Source organism: Manacus candei, unplaced genomic scaffold, assembly GCF_025592945.1.
Source record: "Manacus candei isolate 608988 ecotype Guabito, Panama unplaced genomic scaffold, ASM2559294v1 h1tg000014l, whole genome shotgun sequence".
In the NCBI taxonomy this organism is placed as follows: domain Eukaryota; kingdom Metazoa; phylum Chordata; class Aves; order Passeriformes; family Pipridae; genus Manacus; species Manacus candei.
In genome coordinates, this window is record NW_026138062.1 from 48,375,543 (window position 1) to 48,398,706 (window position 23,164).

The following is a 23,164-nucleotide window of genomic DNA, read 5'->3' on the forward strand; positions in this document are numbered from 1 at the left end:
CATTTAGGTCAATCCCCCTGCAATGATCAGGGACATCTTCAACTAGATCAGGTTGCTCAGAGCCCCATCCAACCTGACCTTGAAGGTTTCCAGGGATGAGGCAGCTACCACCTCTCAGGGCACCCTGTGCAAGTGCCTCACCACCCTCATTGTAAAAAAAAAATTTTTCCTTACATCTAGGCTAAATCTACTTTCTTTTAGCTCCAAACCACACACACACACACCCTTCCTATTGCAACAAGTCCTACTAAAAAGTCTGTCCCCATCCTTCTTATAAGCCTCCTTTAAGTATTGAAAAGCCTCAATAAGGTCTTCTTGGAGCCTACTCTTCTCCAGGCTGAACAACTGCAACTCTCAGTCTTTCATCATAGGAGAGGTCTTCCATCCCTTTGATCATTTCCATGACCCTCCCCCAGCCTACTCTAGCAGATCACATCTTTCCTGTGCTGATGCCATAGAGATGGATGCAGTATTCCTAGTGGAGTCTCACCAGAGCAGAAAAGAGGGGGAATCACATCCCTCAACCTGCTAGTCACACTCCTTTTGATGCAGCCCAGGATACAGTTGGCTTTCTGGGTTGCCTTGAGGCTTCGCTCCAGATTGTGAGCCATCATTCTTTAAAAGGATGAATAACAACTATCCAAAGGTTCTAGTTTTCGTGTACTTGTTAAGAATCTATAAGCCTTTATTTTTTATGTATTGACTAGCAGTTAACCAGGGTTCTTCACAGAAAACATGTTTGTCCACAGAGGCTAATAGGCCAGTGGATCTATTTGAATCTACTAAAGTCAAATTTAGCCACAAGAACATGGTTGTGAGTGTCTGTCATCAGATATATTATTTAGGCTAGATAAAAGATCATATACTTAAATAAGATCAATGGGGACAACTTGCAACATCTGAAGAAGAGTCTGAAGGCATATTCTGACAATGCTTCTGAGATCTCACCCAACGCACTCAGCACACAAGCTATGCCATGTCAACTACACATGCTTGGGACCACCTTCCAGCACTGAGCTTGGACTAATATTTTAAAACTCTCTTACCCTCCATACTAGAGCAGCCACATACACCAATTTATGGGGATGATCCCTGGGCTGATCATCTAATGATGATCCTCTAATCTAATGGTTTGGGACAATGACGGTCAGATGGGCCAAAACCTTGTCAGAAACCATTCAAGCTATTTTTTGTGTAGATGATTAAGTTCCCCATTTGGAAATATGTGTGTTCCCAGATTAATTCACTAATAAAGACATTTCCAAATAGATTTCAGCTGTCAGTACATTCTTAGAGAGTGGTTTATTGGACAGTGAGAGTGTGCACATGGGCAGTTCATTAACTTAAAGGAAACCCATACTTCCTGCTTGTCTTGCAGGAACTTTGTCATGTAACTATACTTGAAGCAAATTACTGAGAATTTGCTGACTGCAGCTTCTTCTACATTTGTGAGCCATCTGTTCGGTCCCAGAACTTGCGTATACTGCTTCCATGTGAGATCTGCCCCACTTTACTGGATGTTGTTTTACGAGAGCATTATGCAGTTTGGAAGGATTAAAGAATCTCTGTCACCCTCAGCTGTCCAGTCACCCACCAAAGGTTTGTAATTTGCTCATGGTGCCATCAAAAGCCTTTAAGGACATAACCTGTGTACAGCAAATTCTTGAAGTCTTTTCACTGTACTATGGAAATTGTACTTCCGAGCAAAAAAGCGTTAGCTGGGAATTACTGTAAATCTACTGCTTAGTGAAAGACTTCCCAAAACCTTCTTCTTTGCCAAACACTTGTCAATCATTTTCTGGTTTGGGAAAAAGTATTGCAGTTTGTGGCACAGTTCTAGTACATAGCAGTAAGTGACAAACAATAGGTTTGAAATAGGTGACTACCATACCTCTCATTTTCAGTGATTTTCGGGGAAGGCAACGAAGAGGAATTGTAATATTCTCTGTTTTGCAGCAAAAACAAAATGTCTGGCAGAGCAACTACCTCAAACTCTAACATCTTTCTTTTTATCATGACTATTTTTGTACTACTGTTTTTCAAACACATGATGAGAACTGGCACTAAACACACTGGAGGAAGTTGACAATTTGAATGAATCACAATCCTAAAAAATGTGTTTGAGTTTTGTGAAGAGATTTTTATGCAGGAACATCCATATCTCCAATCCTTTGGCAGAGCTTAGCATGTGTTTCCCTTCCACAGTGAAACAAGTCCTGTATCAAAGGAAGGTTCTTCCAGAAACTTTCACATCTAAATTATTTAAGTGCACAGCTTGCAGAATATGAATTTAGACTGAGAAACCTTGCAGTTCTTGTATTTATCCTTAAAAGTGGTGCTGGATGAGAGCATTTTGCCAGCACAGATTACCTCACAAACCTGGTGTAACCATATGACACAATTCTTATTAAAAGGTATTTATAAGTCTATTCAAATTTGTAATCCAATTTGAAATGTATTTATCCCATTGAGAACTGTGTATACATGTCCTAGTATTCCTTTGTCTTCATTTCTAGTCCTTTACTTACCACCCATAGTGCTAACAAAAGTTCAAGAGTGGCCCTTTTGTTTACCCAGATGTCCTCCGCTACCTTATGATTGTCTTTATTTAATGCCTGCTCCCCATTTAAATGCAAAATATACCTGGTATAACAATATTACAGCATTATTACTATATTGTACCTCACAACATCATCCCTATTTCTCCAGAGATCCATCTCCTCACCAACTGAAAATCAATACACAAAGCTAAAAGAATAAATACAAATCTGGTGTTTGACAAACTGCCAGAGTTCATTTCCAAGGCCTTTCTTTAGGGGAAGTAAAGCCAACCTGCAAAAAGACAGGGTATAAAGAGACGCCTTATTACAGGGACCTTCACAATATATCCTAATGCTACACCAAATTCTGTAGGCAAGTGCTGAAGGAAACCCCTCAGCACTCTGGGACTTCAGGAGACAACTGACATCCTGAGGGGGCTGAGGAAAAACATGTCAAAGAAGAGGCAAGTGACCCAAAAAGGCACAAATGCTATCCTACCATATCAGTTACAGAGGCCAAAGGTGAAAATGTAGTGAAGAAGATACTTAATTCACAATCTCTTGTATAAATTTACTAACGTGTTCGATTGATTTTCTCCTCTAACCAAAGTCTTAAAAGGAAGAAATGATCTTGAAAGCAAAGGTCATGAGTGACATAAGAGATAACAGAAAGACATTCCAATGGGAAACTGGGGCTTGGCAGTAATTCCCAAGCCAAAAAGCCTTACATGATAAACAATACACTTCGCAAAGCTGAACAAAGAGTGCTTGTCCCTTATGTTCCCCAGAGCCCTGGCAGTTACTTTATCTCATTAAAATACTAGATGTTCTTATCCAATATTTAGAGTCCTGTTTTTAGGTTACTGTAGCAATGGTTATAGTCCCAGACAAATAGTCAATGAAATATGTATATATTTTAATTTGTGTGGAGTAACAATTGGGATTCTTATGCTGTCACCAAGACATCTCACTTAATCGCCAGGAATAACGAAGAAAGCTTCTAAACAATCTTGTCCTTCTTTCTGACATGCAACCTTTGCACCAGAGACAGGACAGATTTTCGAGGCTTGGTGCTTCATATGTCTCCAGCGCAGGTTCTTTAAGTAAATAATATTGAAACTGATGCAAAAAAAATCCATTGCACAACTAGATATGACCTCCAGACTAAAAATGGTTCCTTCTCCTTCAGGACTGTCTATTCTGAAAAATAAAAATATTTCAGAAACAAAGCCAGCTCCACACAGAAACAGATTTTTTTAAACCATGTTTTAAAGCAGTAGTTGTTTTCACTATTCTTGTATTTTTGCTGGTTTTATTGTTCTGCTTTGCTTGAATTCTTAGTACAGAATTCAGCCAATCTAACCAGGTCATCTCAGCTGAAAAGGTATCTCCTGCTTTCTATGGCATCAACTTCTTCCATTGCCTAGAGAGACAGAGTCTTTTATTTAGAGCTATACCCCTCATTCTAAAAACCTACCCATTTATGGTGCAAATTATGTGGACTGAATCTCACACTCAGTTTCTTTGGGCCTGCGGATAATGCACAAGTGTTGGTTACAGTTTTCTAAGATGACCTCTGCTCCTAGCTTAGCTCAGAGAATCACAGAATCCTAGAATGTTTTGGGTTGGAAAGAACCTTTCAGATCATCTAATTCCAACCCTGCTGTCATGGGCAGGGAACCTTCACTAGACCAAGTTGTTCAAAGCCCCATCCAACCTGGCCTTGAACACTTCCATGGATGGGGCATCCAAAACTTCTCTGAGCAACCTGTTCCAGTGCCTCACCACCATCACAGTAAAAAATTTCTTCCTTATATCTAATCTAAACCTGCTCTCTTCCAGTTTAAAGCCAGTCAGTTCCCCTTTGTCCCAACACTACATGCCCTTATAAAAAGTTCCTCTCCAAAAAGGCACTAAAGAACGGGAACTAATAAAATCATTGGATGCTCACACACAGGGGATTGGGATAATGACAAGTTTAGTAAAATATCTATAAAGTATCTGGTTTTAATTTTGTATTCTCATTAAAATATTGATCCTTGCATCAGAATCCATGAAGCTTATTTATTCAATCATAATCATTCAGATTTCATGTTATGAGCAAGTACCACCCAAAACAAGACTGGCAGTGAAAAGTCTCATAGATGGTAGTTCCATCCACTGATATTCATTTGTCCAAACTGTTAAGATAAATTATTTCCAGTAATTAACCAACTTGTAAAAATAACAATTTATCATGAACAATGCAAAAATACAGAGTCACACAACTACTAATAATTTGAACATCAATAATAGCTCAATGTGTGCTCTTATTTTCAAATGTTCCAATTTCTAATTGTTGCCTGCCATTTTCTGGCTCACTCTTGCTCTAGATGGATACCATATCCCATCTTCTACAGCAAAGATAAATCTGAATAAGAAGAGGCCCTGATTGGCCTAAATTCTCTCCAAGAAAATGAAGCCAGACAATGCACAAATCTGGACGAGCTTATGATATGATGTAAGCTTTGGATTTCTCAGTTAAGCTCTGTGTTCAGTCACAAGTGTCCTACAAGGACTTGAGTCAGTCTCTAAAGCTTTTGTTCAGATCAGCTGGGTTTTGCAGAGCCATGGTCTGCAGGGCAGCACACCACAAGGACGGAACTCCTCAGGGGGCCTCTGTGTTATTTAGACACAGACACTGGCATCTCATTCTCACCAGACACACTTAGGTGTCAAATGGAAACACTGAACTGTAGCCAGATGCAGGGATAGGGAGTACTGTACACACAGACACCTAAAATTGCTTTTTGAATGAAATGGGGAATATTAGTTACTTCCCTATTCTAGAGGAGGGTCTTGAAAATAAAGGGCTTGCAAAATAAAGAAGCCTTCCTCTGAAGTCCATCTAAATCCATGGGATTTGTTGTCCTTGTTGGAAACTCAGGTAGCAACTCACAAAATACAATGTTGACCTCACATAATACATCCATTTTAGAATGCTTTATGCACGCTGGGTAATGAGCAAAAATTAACAGTCTAAAAGGGCTTTCTAATTCCACATCTAATGAGAGACTGTACAGAAAAGCAGCTGGAACTCCTGCTCATAAACACCTTGCTATAATTACAAGATAAGCAAAAGAATGAGGTTTTCTAATTGTAATAAATTACCAAGCAGAAAATGTAATAAAATCTAACAAGGTCTCTCTATACTGCATTGTGTTAATACAACCTTTTTATATTACCATCTATTGCAAAATGCCATGCAACTCATTAAGTGAAGAGCTTTTTTCTCAGGTTAAGTAGAACACCTACATTTCTGCAATTATTATACCTTTGGAAAGTCTGTCCTGATTCTGTTCCCATTCAAAGATGAGAAATCAAGTCAGCGTTATAGCAAGTTTTATGTGCTTGCTCTGAAGTGCATTTATCAAATGGTCAAAATGGCCAGGTAAGAGCTCAAACTAAACAAACAGTGCTTTGCACAACCATAGTGTTTCTCATTCAAGGGCTTTAGTGCATTTGATAAATATTAATTAACTTCCATACTGCTGTTTTGAAGTAGGCAAGGGATATATTTAAGTATCACTTGGTTTGCTATTGAAATGCATTCCCTCTTTCTGCTCTTGAACAGGATGCAGCAGCTGTTTAACAACATACATGAATATTAAACAAGAGTTTTAGAGAAGAAGTAAGGAATACTTAATCCAAAAGAGGCCCCAGAGGGATTTACATGGGTAGATAGCAATTACTTAAAGCAATGGCCCCCAAACTCCGCAAGTAATTTTGTTCTTCAGTCACCTTCACTTTAAATTTAAATTTGCTGTGGCTTTCAATAATACTGGAGGACCTTGCAGGCAGCCTGTCACCTCTGAACTGCAGTGAGGGGAACACTGGCACAAAATCAGGGTCAGAATGGCCAGAATCTTCTTTTTATTCTGACAAAATGAGCCAGAGGACTTAAGCGTGATCACAGTACAGTCAGATTTTATGCTGCTGAAAGAAGCTGTTTGGAGTTTAAAGGATTCAATAATTAGGCCCTCAAACAGCTATTCCACCCACCCAAACACTGTCTAACTGATAAGCCCTTATTTTCAACACATTCCATCCAGTATGACCATACCTGGGAGCAATGGTCATCAGCTGGCACAGGGTTTCTGCCCTATTTCTCCTCGTGGTTGCATCAACGGGTTATCTCCTGCCGGTGCAGAGAATTCACCATGTGGAAGTCACAATTCGGAAAAAACTGGTTTGTATAATGCCATCTCAGCCTCATGTCCTGCATTATGAGGAAACCTCTTTAAAGTCTCCCATTGCATCACCTACTTAATATCTAGCTGTCTCAGCATGAAAAGCAAGTTCTTTCTTGGGCAGATGAAAACTATTAGAGAAGATTCCAATTAATAACAGGACAAATTCTGCCAAACAGTCATTCAAAAACTGCAACAGGGACATTGCTGTCTGAGCAGCAGAAATAAAAGAGAAAGAGCAGACAGCTTTCCTTTGCCATGAAACATCATCACCAGTCATTTCTTGCTGTGACAAAAAGAGAGGGCATTTAAAAGAGATCAGCATTATTTTGCTACCTAATTGTATCTACAAATTTCTTTATTATTTCAATAGCCTCTGCTGGAATGGATGGAGGCACTTTGCCAAGGAAATTTCCAGAACTATCCCAGCAAATATGTCATTTAAACACACTTTGTGTCCTTCATATATAAATTTTACAGGCTTTTCCTAAACTATATCTGAGAAATGTAACCAGATAGACCATTCTGAGAGGCTCTCCAAATAACCTGCTTTGTTTTTGATTTGGTTTGATATACCAAATCTATATCAGTGGTTCCAGTTTCAGTATTAGGATTATATTAACAGCTTAATTTGTGGATACTTATGTATCCACCAAAACCAGTCCTGGCATGGGAGCCAAACATCCATCTTAATTGAAAATATTGTGTCTTTGTTTTTCATTAAATTAATAAATGAGGTCACCAGATGGCCCTTTTAGGATCATCGAGTTGGGCTTCTTTGGTCTTATGTTCCTTGTGTGCTTTACCACAAAGCTAAAAATCCTCAACATTGCCAGTACATCACATGAATCATTTGTTCAGTGTTGGCACCCTCACATGTACAAAAATACCTCTAACAAAAACCTGAGTTTCATAAGCACAGAGTCCTTTCCTGGATCCAGCCTCCCATGGTCACAAGACTTGACAGTAGACCTGGGACCACAGTTGCAAGTGATGCATCATGAAGCAGTGGTAGAGGGACTTTCCATTTGACATGTACTAATGGATCCGTTCTCCTAAAAAGAATTTATTTCTTAGAAAGGTCAAGCATCTTTTATTGAACAGATAATTTTACAATCAGGTATTCAACCTGCCAGATGGGCACTATGATAACATTAATTACCATTTTATGTAGCTAAAACTTGACCTACCAGAATATCAGCATCTTTCTCCTCTTCAATATTGAGGAATGGGAACAGACCTTCATATGGCTGATTTGAGAGACTGTACCAGGCAATACATTCCTGGACTCAACCAAAGTTCTCACTAGGGCCACTATTGCTTCATCTCTGCAGAGAGCTTCCCAAAAGAGAAAGCAAAACTTACATGTTTTCCTGGGTCCTTTAAGCTTCCGAGCACAAAATTATTCTACATCCCCACCTAGCATTGAAAAGATTTGTATTTCATTTAGATATACTGAACAAAACTGTAGTCTAAGCACGTGCTAGGCATTTGGATAAGGTTTGGTGGTGGTGTATTTACACCACCCAGTACCTTGGAAACCGATTCATAAGTGGCAAGCACATACACTACTGCAATATGGATCATAAACGGGCTTGTTCATTCCTTTGTTGACAAATCCTCCATGCTAGTTTCCTGGGCATATTTATCTTTACCTAAAACTAAGAAAATCTTTGGACGGTTAATGAATTGGCACAAGATGTTGCGGAGAGATGTTGTGCTCCCGCTTGCTTTGGCGTCACAGCTAGTTGAAACTTCTTGAGCAATTCCAAAAGAGAGTCAACGGCTGGAAGAGCATTAAAACATCTTGAATTGTAATTCAAAGCACTGGGAACTAACAGGTATACAGTATAAACTTCATGCAGTAAAAGATAAAGTATACCTTTAAGGCCCTTACGACACATAGCAATGTTTCTCTGATCTCACAAAAGCCCTAGTGGAAGTCATTATACACTTCTCCTAAGGAATTCATTACATTTTGAAACAGAGAACACTATGCTTACTGCGGACAAAACAAAATAATGCCAACAGATATACACATTTGAAATCAATGTTACCACAAGATGTCACTCTAAACTTTATTTAGAGGAAGGGTTTGACTACTTCAACTTTTTAAAAGAGTTCAAGGTTACTTTTTTCCAAGTATACTGTTTTCTTCCATATTGCATTTACACAACTTAGACCATAAATTAATTGTTATATGTTAAAAACAAACATGAGAAATGCAATCTACCACATCAAAATTCACTGGTAAATCCTCAAAAGGCGGGCTGCGTATGAAATGATGACGAGAATAAAAACAGAGCAGTCCTTTTGTTTGAAAGGTTAAAGAAGAAAAAGAATGAAGGTACAGTTCAGTTCAACACTGGAGATCAAAAATAACTCAAAATGCAAGACTTGGGAGAAAATAGCCAGTAAACATTTCAGCTCTGTATCTATTCCTCTGTCTCAGAGTAATTAGGTTGGATTTCTCCTGCTATCTAATTACCGTCTGTTTTGAAAGATACTCCCCCACAACTATTCCTCCTATTACCTGCAGGTAGTTGGATTCTGGGAAGACAGTGAATCTCCTAACATATTTCCATATTCATATATATGAATATGTATATAGGTAAAAATATGCAGTTATATCACATAGAGAGACATATGCACATATATATAATATTGTGAATATATGTCATTTGTATGTAAATATATTATATATAAATATTACATAAAGCACCAGAAGTTTGGTGGGAGAAGCCAGCAGGGGCATATCTGCAGTGCAGGCAGAGGATTGGTGTGCGGTAACGCAAGTGGCAGAGCCAGGATCTGGAAGTGGTTCCTCTGAGCAAAGCTGCTCTGACACCATCTACTCTTGACATTTCTATTATCAATAGCACATAAAAAATGATAGTGATCCAAGTCCCAGTACCTCCAAGAAATATGCCTTCAAAACACTTATTTTGCAGTAGAAAGCCATCTAATTCATCTAAACCACCTACCTTTTGGAACAAAAATCTCATCTAAGAGAAAGGAAGTGGTACTATTGGTAGCATTAGCATCCCCATCAGCTCAAGCAGAGAAAGCTAATGTGAAAACATTCAACAGTTTTGATCTCATTTTAAAATGTATGTTATCAGTACGATCACACAATAGAAATTGTGAACAAAAGCTCTTTTTACTATCCTTAAAGTCTAGGAAATCACTACGAGAAATTAACTTCAAAACCTCACACTGATAAGGTTGTTAAGGTAGCTCCAAGTTAGAAAGTGTCATACTTTAGGTATATGGTCACAGACCGTTCTTCCCTCTGCTCTGACACTTTGTTCAGTATACAGAATGGGCCTGCTCTGGGAAAGCTGTCTGAGCAACCTTTGCACCACGTATCTCAGGAGCATGAAAGGCTGAGAGCAATAAGAAGATTTCTTTAAGGTTCTTTAGCTTAAGAGCATTAAACGCCACCCTAGGAATTAGATCCTACCCCTGACTCCTATTGATAGTCCCACTGTGGTCAGGAAGTCACATATGCAGTATTTTTCAAAAATGATTACCCATCAAATGATCCTCATGTATTAAGTACCCAAAATGAGACACTAGGACAGTCTTGATGAAACAGTGACACTCTCTGTTGCAACTGGAGCTGAGGTCAGACATTAGAAGTAGTGCATGTGGTGATGTATCAGGTCAGAAGCATTTCCAACCAGGTTTTTAAAATAAGTAGATATTTTTACCTCTATTTCTCAGAGCTTCAGCACAGAACTACAACCTCTGCCACACAGAACTACAACCACTTCATCATAGAGTAAATAACAATGGGAAAGCTTAAATTCAATACTTGCCCATGAGTCCTGCCCATTCTGCTCACTGGATGAAGCAGGAGTTTTGAAGAAAAAAATGTGTGAGGTTAAATAAATAAGAAGTATCCCACTGTATGTATGCACAGGAATTGAACTCAGTTCGCAGAAGTCAGCTTAGTTATAGCACTGCCCTCTGATCACTTCTTTTCACACTGTTACAGCATTTCTGTGTAACATAACATAATGTTAATTATTGCAAAAACTATTTGCTATTTCTAATGCCTGGGATTTTATGCAATAGTGCATTAATCAGCTTCATCAGCAGAAACTCAAAACCACACAACTATGATGACAAAATGGAGACAGGAAAGAACAAATGAAAGACATAAATTCAGTCTTCTTTGCAAAGAGCACGTAATTATCTGTGGCAGAGCAAGGTGACAGAGCACAAACACCATCACAGAAAATTGACCACATGACAGAATAAACAGGCTACAGGAATGAACAACACACTCTGCAGCATTTCTTCTCGAGACATACTTTAATATTTAACAGAGCTCCAAAGTACAGAATAATACCTGAGCAAACTACAGTAGAAGTTTGAGATAAATATGATATCTGTGGTTTCCTCTTACAATATATATATAAATTTATATAAGTATTATAAATATAGACATATATATTCACAAATATATACAGGTATGTATACATAAGATTCACTAGTTTAATTTCATGCATCTTATTATTCAGTGCTCAATCCCAATTGCACTTAAATCACTTAAATCAGTGGTTTTTTCACTGATTCCCATGACACTGGAAACACAGGGTTAAGAAAAAAGAGTATTGAGATTCCAAGTGATCCACAGAGGTGGCACCAGGAAATAAATTTGGCTCATTTATAACAGCTTTGAGAAACATAAAGTATAACACACTTCAAGGCTAAAACGTTTCTGTGATTTCAGAATTACCATGCAGTTTCTTAAAAAGTTATATTCACTGAACAAAAACCACACCACAGTCTAGCCTAAAATGACTCTGCAGATCAAAACATTAGAGTGGGAGAACAGCTCTGCTATTTTAGAGACAAAAATAAACATTGGGATTAGTGATGGAACAGCTTGCTCCAGATTATTTTCTTCCATTTTATTAGTAGATGTACAAACTACATTAGCAAGATATACATCCCGTTTTTCTTCCTTTAACACAAAAAAAATCAACTATCTCATTGTTCTTTTATATTCAGTCAGCTTAAAAAAGGAGACTATTCAAAATAAAACCAGATTATCTAAATGAGTTTCTTAATAATTTGTCTCTAGATCTCATCACCAATCAACAATAAAGGGCTATCCCTACTTAATGCAAAGAGAAAGAAAAGCTTCACACTGGGACAGCAGCCACATAGCAACAGCTGCTGCAACTGCATTTTATTAATTCTAATTATACACTGGATCCATATGGCCAAAATGCACTTTAAAATTAAAAAAAAAGAAAAAAAACCAAACAAAACACCAAAAAAAAACCACCAACCCCCCCCTCCCTACAGGAACAAAAAACGGCTTTTATTCCTTGCCAGATACTGAAAACCAACAACCTCAACAATTATCACATTGCCCACATTAAAAATGGTTTATTTCCAATGCACAGCTTTTGTATTTTGAGTAAGTCCCTAAAGCTTCTGAATTCCTTGTCTGAGATATAAATGCTATCATTCATGGGTTAAAAGGCAACAAAACATGAGCAGAGGGTTGCATTAGGATTACAAGTGATTATGTATTACCCAGGTTGTATCAGTGCTGTAATCGGTTTCTTCTTGTACACAGATAGGCTGAGAATCCAGATACAGACCTGGGCTGGGATTCTGTATTTTTCAGAGTTCATCAGCATTCATACCCATAAATGTAAGGGGTATCAAAGTTTAGGTTTTGGGTTGAGGTCTTTTCTGGTAATTCACAAACTTTTAACATTTAAATTCTTTCAAAAAAAAACCTGATTTAGGGTACCCACATCTTTGCATATATATCTTCCCTCAAGGTGGAAAATAATCAAATTACTTCAATATTAAGAAGCTGTTGTGGGATGGCTGCTTCCATATCCAGGTTGGCCAGAAGGAACCAGGAGCACCATGCCCTGTCTCTTCTATTTGCACCTCATCTCTAACCAGTAAAGACATTACCTTAATACTCAGTAAGTCCCAAAGGCTAAAGCAATTCTGAGATATTTTGGAGAAATATTTCAGCTCCTCCACAACAGATATAGCTAAGAAAAACTGGGTAATGTTTCAGACCTCAGTGAAACACACGTTGCCCAGAGAGGTTGTGGGTCTCCTCCCCTGAAGATATTCAAAAGCTGTCTGGACACAATTCTGAGTGACAGGCTCTAGGGGACCCTGCTTGAGCAGGTAGGTTGGACTAGGTGACCTCCAGTGGTCCCTTCCAATCTTATCTATTCCGTGATTCTGTGAAACTCCCCTCTCTGAGTATCTTCAGACTCCTCTATAGTAACATGATGTCCATCTGTCTTTTTCTTGCATGTGCATCTGCCTGCCAGCTCTCAGCAGCTAACTTTGAACCCTCTGCCCAATGCCAATGTAACCTGATAGAAGTGAAGAAGCCTCATCTCCTCCAAAGGATCCACAGGTACTATGGATTGGGAATAATTAGAAGAGATTGAGAGAAATTATGATAATGCAGGAGAAATCGCATTGCCACAGAAGCAAAAAGAGCAGTGGGCCAAAATCCACTGAAAACCAGTTAGAACAGATCTGCTTTTTGCTTTTTTTTATCAGCAAATGGTTCGCTCCACGTGACCAAACTTTCACTGGAGAACCGTGAGGGTTAGTTCCCCAAACTGGCTGCAATCCAGCCACCAGCTCATTAAAAAAAAAAAAAAAAAAAATCACACAGCTTCAAACCATCTCAAACCGTCCCAAAGATCCAGCACTGCTACCTTTAGCTCTTTTGAGAGAAAGTACAAATTTGCTTACTAAGAGAATTGGACTTCAAGAATAAAAGCAGCTGCAGCTGTCTTCAGGCAAAACAAAAGCTGCCCTTGAATTTAAATTTCAGTTCTGCTGTAATTTATGCCGCAACAAAGAAAGATGCCAGTTTGGGAAAGTAGGACTCTGTTCAGGGTAATAACAGGCTTCCCCATTGTCAGAGATGTCATTTGAGCGTCTCTCAAATGTGACAGAGCACTGAAGAGGTTTTGCACATTTCTTTTGCTCCTTGACATTTGTAATAGTCAGGGAGGGTTTCAATATTTTTAGATACGGCTATAGAAGAATCTTTATTTCTCAGTCAGGGAAGGTTTGAATATAAATCTCTGGAAGAATGACTCCAACACATGATCCCCAGCAAGTGAAGTCAATGGGGGTTCTATTCTTTGTGAATGCTGGACTCAGGCCCTTGGCAAGAGGATTGCCTCATGTCCCTGGGCTGGACACAGGCTTGGCTTGGATTAACACACAAGGAATTCAGTGTTGTTACAGGAGGTGAAATAGCCTGACATGACAAGCTCACGGAGGGTAAGTCTAGAGAGTGATGACAAAGGAGATCAGTGACCTTACACAGCAAGTAGCTAAGCACACCAAACATCTACCGAGAGCAAGCTTGGCAAATATGAATAGGTAACACCCAGTTGTGCTTTCCTGCTGAAAGGTTTCCCAGCAGAGCAATTCATTTCATATCTTTTTGGTCCCTGAAACACTGATACATGTGCTGAAACATGCTTCCTCTTGTGAACTGAGAAAGATGGGTAGTAGCAAAGGTCACCATAATCTCAGAAAGGTGATTGTCAACCACGTTCTCCATTTAGATATCCTCAGTACTAGCACCTTTATCAGGAACCTTGTGAAACAGGACACTGCCTTGTTTTCTGTGGTGCCATGAATGACAAATCTTAGGTCTGCTCACAGGAAGAAGTACAAAAGAGGTCTTGGTGGTTGTGAAGAAAAGCCTGAAAATATGATAGCAATGTTTCTCAAAGACAGATTGCAGAAGCAGACAGTAACAACCTGTAGTCTTTTATAGATTATTTCTATACCTTTTGTGCAAATCTCAGTGCTACCATGTATGACTAGCACCGCATTTTTGAGGTGTTGAATGATCCTGACATTTCCTCTGACAACTACAATCGTTCTTCCACACCTGATTTAGTGCAGGCTCCACCTCCAGCCCAGGACAGTGATGCAGGTCTGCTTTTCCCACCATTTATCCTGCTTTTCATACATCTATTCCCTAGTCCTGACCCACCTCCTTTCCCTCTAGTCTCAAATTTCCTTGTCACTATTTAGAGAGTTTCTCCTTAAATACAACATGCCTAAACAAATTCCTTGTCTTCCAACTAATTGCCTCTACATTCTTCTTTCTATATGGTCAACAGTACAATTATTCTTCTCAGCACTGAAGTCTACAAATGGCAGGGGGACATTTTCATCATTATTCTTAGTCGACATGCCTGGCTATGTCTACCAAAATCTTTCCCATTCTTCATTCTTAGTGTTTTCCTTTTATGACAGTGACATGTTCCAACAGCCCACCATTACTCCTATGATAGGCTCCTCTCCAGTTTTTTATTCATATCTAAACTATCCTGAAATTTAACCATGGCCCTGACTATAAAAGAATGTCAGTCCCAGCTCACAGTTTTGTAAATACCAAGGTCAACCAAACCAAAACAAATTCATAGGAAACCACACTTTGGTTTGATTCATGCTTACTATAATAAATATTTGAATTTCTTAAAAGCTATGCTACTTTTTAATAGATACATATATCCTAAAATAATTAAAGTAAAGCACTTGATTTGGGTCTCTGAAATGTCCTTGTTATATTCCCTATCTGTTCTATAGCACCTTACAGTAACATGGAAGATCACAAGATTTAACTAGATGCCTAGAAGTTTGGATAACAATATAACATTATTAGTTATACTGTCTCTTCATCTATAGAAACTTTTAACAGAAAATTAATATGTGATTGCAGAAGAATCAATTGGCTTCCTTTTTTATTTGGTTTAAAAAACATTATCACTCTTTTAAAATGGATTGTTATAACAGGGCTTATTTAAAGTGAGTTGAATGAGGTGAAGAGTCTAAAAAATTCCTCTTACTAAAAATGCAAAATTATATCCTAAGTCTCTAAATCCAGGTTGTGGCACAGATGATCAGTAAATTCTATAACCCTTACAGTAACTACACACATATTTGTAGCCATGAGAGGAGATAAATGGTCAACATTTTCAACTTTTCTCATCAAAGTGCAAAAATGTAATGTTTAGTATGGCAATTTTTAAGATCGGTAGTTTTAGAACATCCACATTATTTTGCAGAAATGGTACAATACCATTAAAAAAAAAAAAAGAAGAAGAAGAAGAAGAAGGTGATGCAGATTTTAATTGAAAATATGCCATTTTAAAATTCAGGCAAAGTTACGCAAGTGTGAGAAAAAAACATAAGACGTGGTTTGAAAGTCCTCAGGAAATACGTCATCCACTGCAGATTGGGTTTATCCGAATTTTAGAAAAACCTATTGAGATTAGTTTTTACCTAATACTGCATAAGATGATTACAGTTATTTGTGGCACTTTAATTCCTGCTAGAAACAAAATGATGTTTTATAGAGATGTATCTACAAAAAAAAACCCAAACAACCCTGACATAAACCTCTTTCATCCATTCTCATTCCACAGAACTGTCTTCTAAGCTGTAGAATCGTGCACTTGTCTTAATGAAATGAAGTCTAGACAAATATACAGCAGAGGTTTCCAGAAATAAATTGTTCTAAACTATGTACTGCACTATAAAAACTGATTAAATTCCATGAAGAACTAAACTGGAACAAAAAATGTTTGGTTGCTTTGACACATCCAGATGACTGTTATTACTCTCTTTCCTGATTTCCCTTTTTTATTTCAGTACGATGCCTCTAAGATGCCCCATTATGAGACAATCCCAACAAATGAGGCATTTGGATTTCTGGAGGTTTCATTTCCTCTTCTTTGCTGGGTTTTAAAAATGTTCACATCAGAACAACATGTGCTACAATTTGAGAGCACCTTCTGATTTTAATATCATCTAGCTACAGATGACCCTACAAAAATCCTTACAAGCTCATAACAACAGCATAGCTCCTCACTGCACAGAGAAGAATTGGTAAGACCCTTTTGGTGAAAAAAATCCGGAATTAACTTAAAAGTAATGTCAATATCTTCTTGTCAATAACACATTCTTCCCCTTGCATGCTCCTTCTGAAGAGTTGTTCCCCCTCCCTCCTCTTAGGGCTGGATTTTCAAAGCATTGTGTTTGGGCCACTAGAGTGTAAATGGGACTCCAGAGACTGCAGCTCTACATGTCACTTTGAAAAAGTGCCTCTTAGCAACTAACTCAGCTGTAACTGAACACAGTGACTCTAGCAAGAAGTCTAGCAACAAGAACAGCCTGAAGGGAGAAAGAAATGCTTTTGAACCCAAATTAAAATGTAAAAGGACAATCCTTCAGTAATCCTTCTGTAAATCTCTCACAAAACTTTTTCTTACATAATTGTAGTGGTTTCTTGCATGTTTAGAATATACATATGAAAAATATTGAATCCTCTTTTTTCTTATGTTATTCCACTGTTCAGTAGTCAGCATTTAATATTTATGAAACACATTGAAGATAAAAATAGTCTTGCACACACTGAGAACCCAAGTTCAAAGATGGCTGAATCACATCACACAAGCATAGATTTGAGAATAAAAGGAACTAGACAATGCTAGATTTGAAAACTGCCTCTATTGATAATTAGTTTTCTTTGTCTGTTATTGTTATACTCAATTTGAGACATCCTACCGATTTTTAAAGCCTTTTGGAAGGTAACAAGAATTGAACACACACTTAAAGGACAGGGATGGTTACAACAGCTGAATTTATTTGTAAAGGAATCAAATTCTACTGAAGCTGTAGGACCTACAAAAACTGAATTTGGCACATAAAATTACATTAACTTTATGCCTGGTAGGAATGTGCACTTCTGCATCCAGGTTAACGATTCTGTACAAAAATCACCTTTTTCATTAGTAGTTACAACCTAAATATTCAAAAGGTCAATAAATTCTGGATAAAAACAGTTTGACAGCTGTAAATGAGATAGAGTTTTGGAAAGCAATGAACATTCAGACTCTGAAAATTAAGACTAATTAGGATTAGGCACAGAGAAATGTATGCTTTCAAGACCATTAGACATTCTGTAAATATAAAAGACAAAGGAAAAAATTAGCAGTACAGAACTTAAAAACAGACCAGAAGCTCTGCATTAGGTATTTCCTCATGTAGTGGTCTGATTTATAAGCGAATAGAGAAACTATGACATGAAGCTAAAACAGATGTCATGGAAGTAGGGTTTTTTTAAATATTGATTATGCAAGAATCTCATTATTAACTGTGTAATAACATCATCCACCACACTTAAAATACTGGTGAGAGGTCACTCTTTAGTATTGTTCCACAATCAAGACAAACCAAACAACAAACCAAACATAAGATTAGAGACTCTGAACACATCTTGGAATTCCCAAATCTCTGTTATAAAAGGAAGCATTTTAGAACAAGGAAAAGACATCCAAAGACCCACAAATTGAAATGCTATCTAACTTCTATAACACCATATTCCTCAATCTGGTATTGCAGCAATCAAAAGATGTGATTTCTTCTCTGGATTCAACCTTAATGTAGCTATAATCACTTTTTCATTTCTGACACATGTAATAATACATCAACACATATTGCAGTGTAGCCACAGGCAAAGCACACATGTTGTTAGAACACTTTGAAGGAATACTTCAAAGTAGTGCAGAAGTAAACATACAGCTAATGTCACTTCCATGACTGTGTATTTCTTCAGCACATAATTCTATATCCACAGACACCTTCATAAAAATAACACAGAAAGGTCCCATCTTTATTTTTCATTCTTTAGTTCAAATACATTTACAACTATTTGGTAAATACCACTCAATTATGAATCTATTTTTCTTTTATAAAGCATATACAGCAATTAAAATTAAGTAGGGTTTACAAAATAAAGCTAATAATTTTAAAGAAGCTGGAAAAAGTTACAATAGTGCTAGCAATAATTAATTCCAGTTGCAGGAAATGTTAAGAGACTGGTAGCACACATTTTTCATAAATTCCTGAAACTACTCCCGGACCTCCATCATCTTCACAATAACAGTGCATTATTGATGTACTTCTACTGTCATGACATATAATCAAAATTTTCCCCTAACTGCTCCTGACTGTAGCTCTGCAAGGAGTACTGTTGAAACTCTGGCTTTAAATGGCCATACTTTGAAGGCATGTGTGCTTCCACAAACATCATTTGTGTTAAGAAACGTGCCCTTTAAACTAGTTCTGCACAAAATGTACACATTTGTTTGTGAAGGAATAAAACACCAAGGGGGCAATGCAATGTGAGCAAGAGGGCTGAGAAAGGTGGAGCAAGGGTGATGCACAGTTGCTGTCACCACTTCCCATGACTGGCAGCTCAAGCATGGCACAAGGAACAACAGGGATGCTACAGCAACCAGGTACATTCATGACCTCAAAAATATAATATTATTATATTATTTTATATGAAGCTCCAAAATGCCAAGCACTTGATTTTAATATCATTTACAAGGTGCAATGGGAAACTTCAAGTAAATGGAAGAAAGACTGAGCAATACACCAGTGCACCTATTTGAACACTGCAACATCATATGAATGGGAACATCCTGCCAAAGTTTCAACTGTGTCCTGGAGCAATTGTCTTGACTCGTTTTAGAGTTTCTTTGCTGACACTTTTCCCAAAAGCTTAATGCAAAATTAAATGCTACTTGGTGCTGGTGAAATCAATGAAACTTTGTCTATTTACCTGTAGAGATGGCCTCATCTTCCACTTGCATAAATATCCTACTCTGGTTCAGTATCTTCCATTAAACAAAGGAAAGCAGCAAGATTTACGAATAACAATTCAATGCCTTATCTTGCATGATTTTTTGTTACTCTTTCTGTCTTTATAAGTAAGAAAATACCTTTGAAATATCAGGACAATGAGTTTCCCCACAGAGAACCTGGAAGGACCATCTCAACATGCTGTTCATTGTAAACCCAAATTAAACAGTGACTAGTAAAAAAGTTACTAGGTCTGACCTAGCTCTGGCCTCCAAGAGCATGCATCTAGTATTAAACATTAGTACCTACCTAGAAGTGCCTGAAACAAGCTGCTCTTAAAGATGCCCATCACCTTTCTGATAGCTTTCTTCAGCTGTTGCTCTTCTGGCTTCCGTAGTTTTTTACAATACTCTTCCAGCAGCACTAAAGCTCGGTCAGTATCTAAAAACAAACAAGTACAAAAAAAGTCTTTATTGGCTCTGTAAACTATTTAAATGCTCGAATATTAACTACACATTTTGAACAGCATTGTTCACACATGTAAGGAACATTTACAACAAATGTTCACAGAATCATAAAATCACTAAGGTTAGAAAACACCTACAAGATCATCGAGTCCAGCTATCAACCCTGCATCACCATGTTCCACACCAAACCATGTCCCCAAGCGCCACATCCACACGCCTTCTGAACACTCCCAGGGAGCATGATGTTGCTGCATTGTCATTAGCTGTATGGCACAAGCCACATAGACAAAACTGCACATCTGAGATCTCCCTGCAAAGGGAAAATAATCTTTTGAATGGCATCTACAAGTGTTCAACTTTCATTTGTCCAAAACCAGCTGGAAGCTATGAGGTTTGGACCAAATTACAACTTGCAGAAGCTACAAAATTATAGACAATAACCATTATGGATACCCATGCAGGAAAACTGGCCTTAAAACATATTCAGAGAAGACATGAAAGTGTTTGCTTTGCATCTGCAGCACTCAATTCTCTCTCCTCTGAATAACAAAAGCGTATCTGAAAGGCAGGTGTCCAAGAGCATGATGAGTTTTTTCTATTCCCTCAATACATAATATTGCTATCTACCTCTTTGCTAAATGAGACTATGACAGCATACTTTCATCCATGCGCCGGCTCAAATGGAGCAATCCAGCCTTTCTGTAAGAGCCCAGAGAAACAGAGCTCTGTTTTTGCTGCTGCTATTATCTCTGTGTAGTCACTTGCCAAGAGCATGAGTGACATATAAAATTATATGAAATCCAAACATCACCATCTTACTTATATGTGCACACACATATATAAAACATATAGAGAATTGTAGAATCATTACACTTGGAAAAGACTTCCAAGATCATAGAGTCCAACCTTATGTATATATCACATACATAGGAAGATTAGGGAGCATAGCAGTGTAGATATTTATATAATGGAGGAGCTCACAATTTTCTGCTTCAATCCCACCTTGAGGGTTAGGCAATTGTTTTGTTTTCACCTAAAGCCAGCAGTGCTATTAGGACCACTTATAACCCACAGAGAGAGAGAGAGATCAGCTCTTTTAAAGGCCAGGTCACAGTACCTGGGTTGGGCTCCCATCACAGATCATCCAAATCAAAACTTGTGGATCCAGTTGGGATATGGTTAGGGTACCCCCCACAAATGGTTGGGTATAAAGAACTAATTCTGCATGTGAGCTCAGCTTCTTTTGTCGTGAAAATCCCAGTCACATCGTATCTTTGACCTCATGACTGTGCCTGACTCACCTGTGACACCTGTACTTTCGTTGATACACTGAAAGTTCTGGCTGCCCTCAACAGAATAATTAGTCACTAACTTAAATCATGGCTTGGAATCAGTCATTCACCCTCCCCCAAGTACAAACAGGCATATGTAATGAATACAAGATCATTTATATTACAGTGAAGCAGCAGAGTGGTGGAAAACCATTGCAAAGCATCCCATACTGAGAACATTTCTTAGAAGTGGACTATCTGAGAAATTAGGAAAATAGGATTTGAACGCCTGTTCCACACCGGAGATACCAATTCCTTTTTCTCAGTGACTTGGTGAAGCATGCTGACATCCCCTCCTTCATTAAGCACTCCTTTCCTAAAGAGTACTGTTCCTACCTTAAAAAAACAGCTACAAAAAAGTAGTATCCTTTAGGGGTATGAGCAGAGTTTTTATTTTCACTGAAATCATTATTTTTCAGTTCCTCAAGATAAAAAAAGTCTGCTTTTGGTTGACCCCAAAAGAGTCCTAAACTTTACAAACTGAACAACCAGCAACAGAGCACAGCTCTAGTGTTAAATCTAAATCCCAGATAAATCCCAGATCAAGTAATGATCTTCTTGCCTCATTTTCCTCTCAAGCTTTAATAGGATACATTAATTTTTACTCCATCCCTAAGCTCCAGCATCAAGTTACAGCCTTTTCCCGCACAATCTCCCTCATCAGCAGTGTATCTAGTTTTCCAAATCATTTGTGATGGGTTGCATGTGCTGGGAGATCCAGTCAGGATCCCCCAGCTGCCCTGCTTCTGCTGGAAGCTACCACTGATGTTCTGGTATCAAGAGGAATCATATCTTGACCAAAAATATTTAGCATGCCGGGGAGGGGAGCTGTGTAACCACTGCTACTGGAGCACTCCTGAAAAGCCAAGGTGTTTATGGAGACTATTCAAACCTCCAGTCAATTTGGCACCAGATTATGCTTTCAAAAAAGCAACTTTCAGCCTTCTTGACGAACTTTCCTGATTATAAATTACTCAGAACTAGACCTTCATATTTTACAGTATTTAGCATGCTAGGGCATAATCCTATTCAGCATCAGCACACCACATTTATACCTCTGCACAACAGAGAGCAATATAAAATAATCTAATGAAACAGCATGTCTGAAGAATGCTAAGTACTCTCCCCAAGATAATAACCATTGCCAACTCCCAGTTATACCCAAAGCAGATGAGGGCATTCACTACTTTGCCTTTTGGGTCTGACAGCTACAAAATTTAAAATACTATTTGGCTTCAAGAATGGACTGCCTGGACTGCAGCACAATAGTCAAATAAGAACCATATTCCCTGCCACCCAAATTAAACGGAAGTTTCTTAATCTGAATTCCCACACATTCTTTTCATCAAGAAGAATGGGAGATTGGTGGCTTTCAAGAGGGACTGGATCACTGTATGTATGGGATTACAATATCCAGTGAAGCACACAGTTAATTTTTAGCAGCCAAAATAAGTCCTGTACCTTACAGCTGGAGTATATCATAAAGGCAACTAAAAAATCTTTGTTCTGTGATACACTATTCTTCAGTGTTGATACTAAAACCAAATTCAAGTAAGAACACAAATCCACCGAACACACAGTTTAATATCCCAAGTGGTGGGGATCTCTGTGGATCCTGAGTAGGTCCTTTGTCTGTGAACAAAAGACCATTGAAAAGTCAATATCAGCTGTGCCCCATGAGGTGTGCTGAATAAAGTTTTAGGGTTTTTTTACTGCTTATTATGACACTAATTTTTAAGTGAGCCTACCGACTTTGAAAGATGACTTTGTCAAGAGCCATTCAGAAGATACAGTCCTACAAAAACTCACACATATTCTAGACAGTAAATGCATTATTATTTAAATCATACTAAATATTAAATAAATCATACTCAAAATATCTTAATACTATTATAAGAAAAATTTCT

The 23,164-nt window shown here is 38.0% G+C and overlaps 1 protein-coding gene across 9 annotated transcripts in view; it reads right to left on the reverse strand.

The window, feature by feature from the left end:
* The window catches only part of DLG2 (discs large MAGUK scaffold protein 2), a 1,004,454-nt gene that overhangs the window by 967,687 nt on the left and 13,603 nt on the right, over positions 1 to 23,164 (reverse strand). For all 9 annotated transcript variants that reach the window (XM_051779210.1, XM_051779204.1, XM_051779229.1 and 6 more), the window contains exon 2: positions 19,769 to 19,900. In XM_051779210.1, coding sequence (XP_051635170.1) covers positions 19,769 to 19,900 — 132 coding nt within the window. The remainder of the gene's footprint in view (positions 1 to 19,768; positions 19,901 to 23,164) is intronic.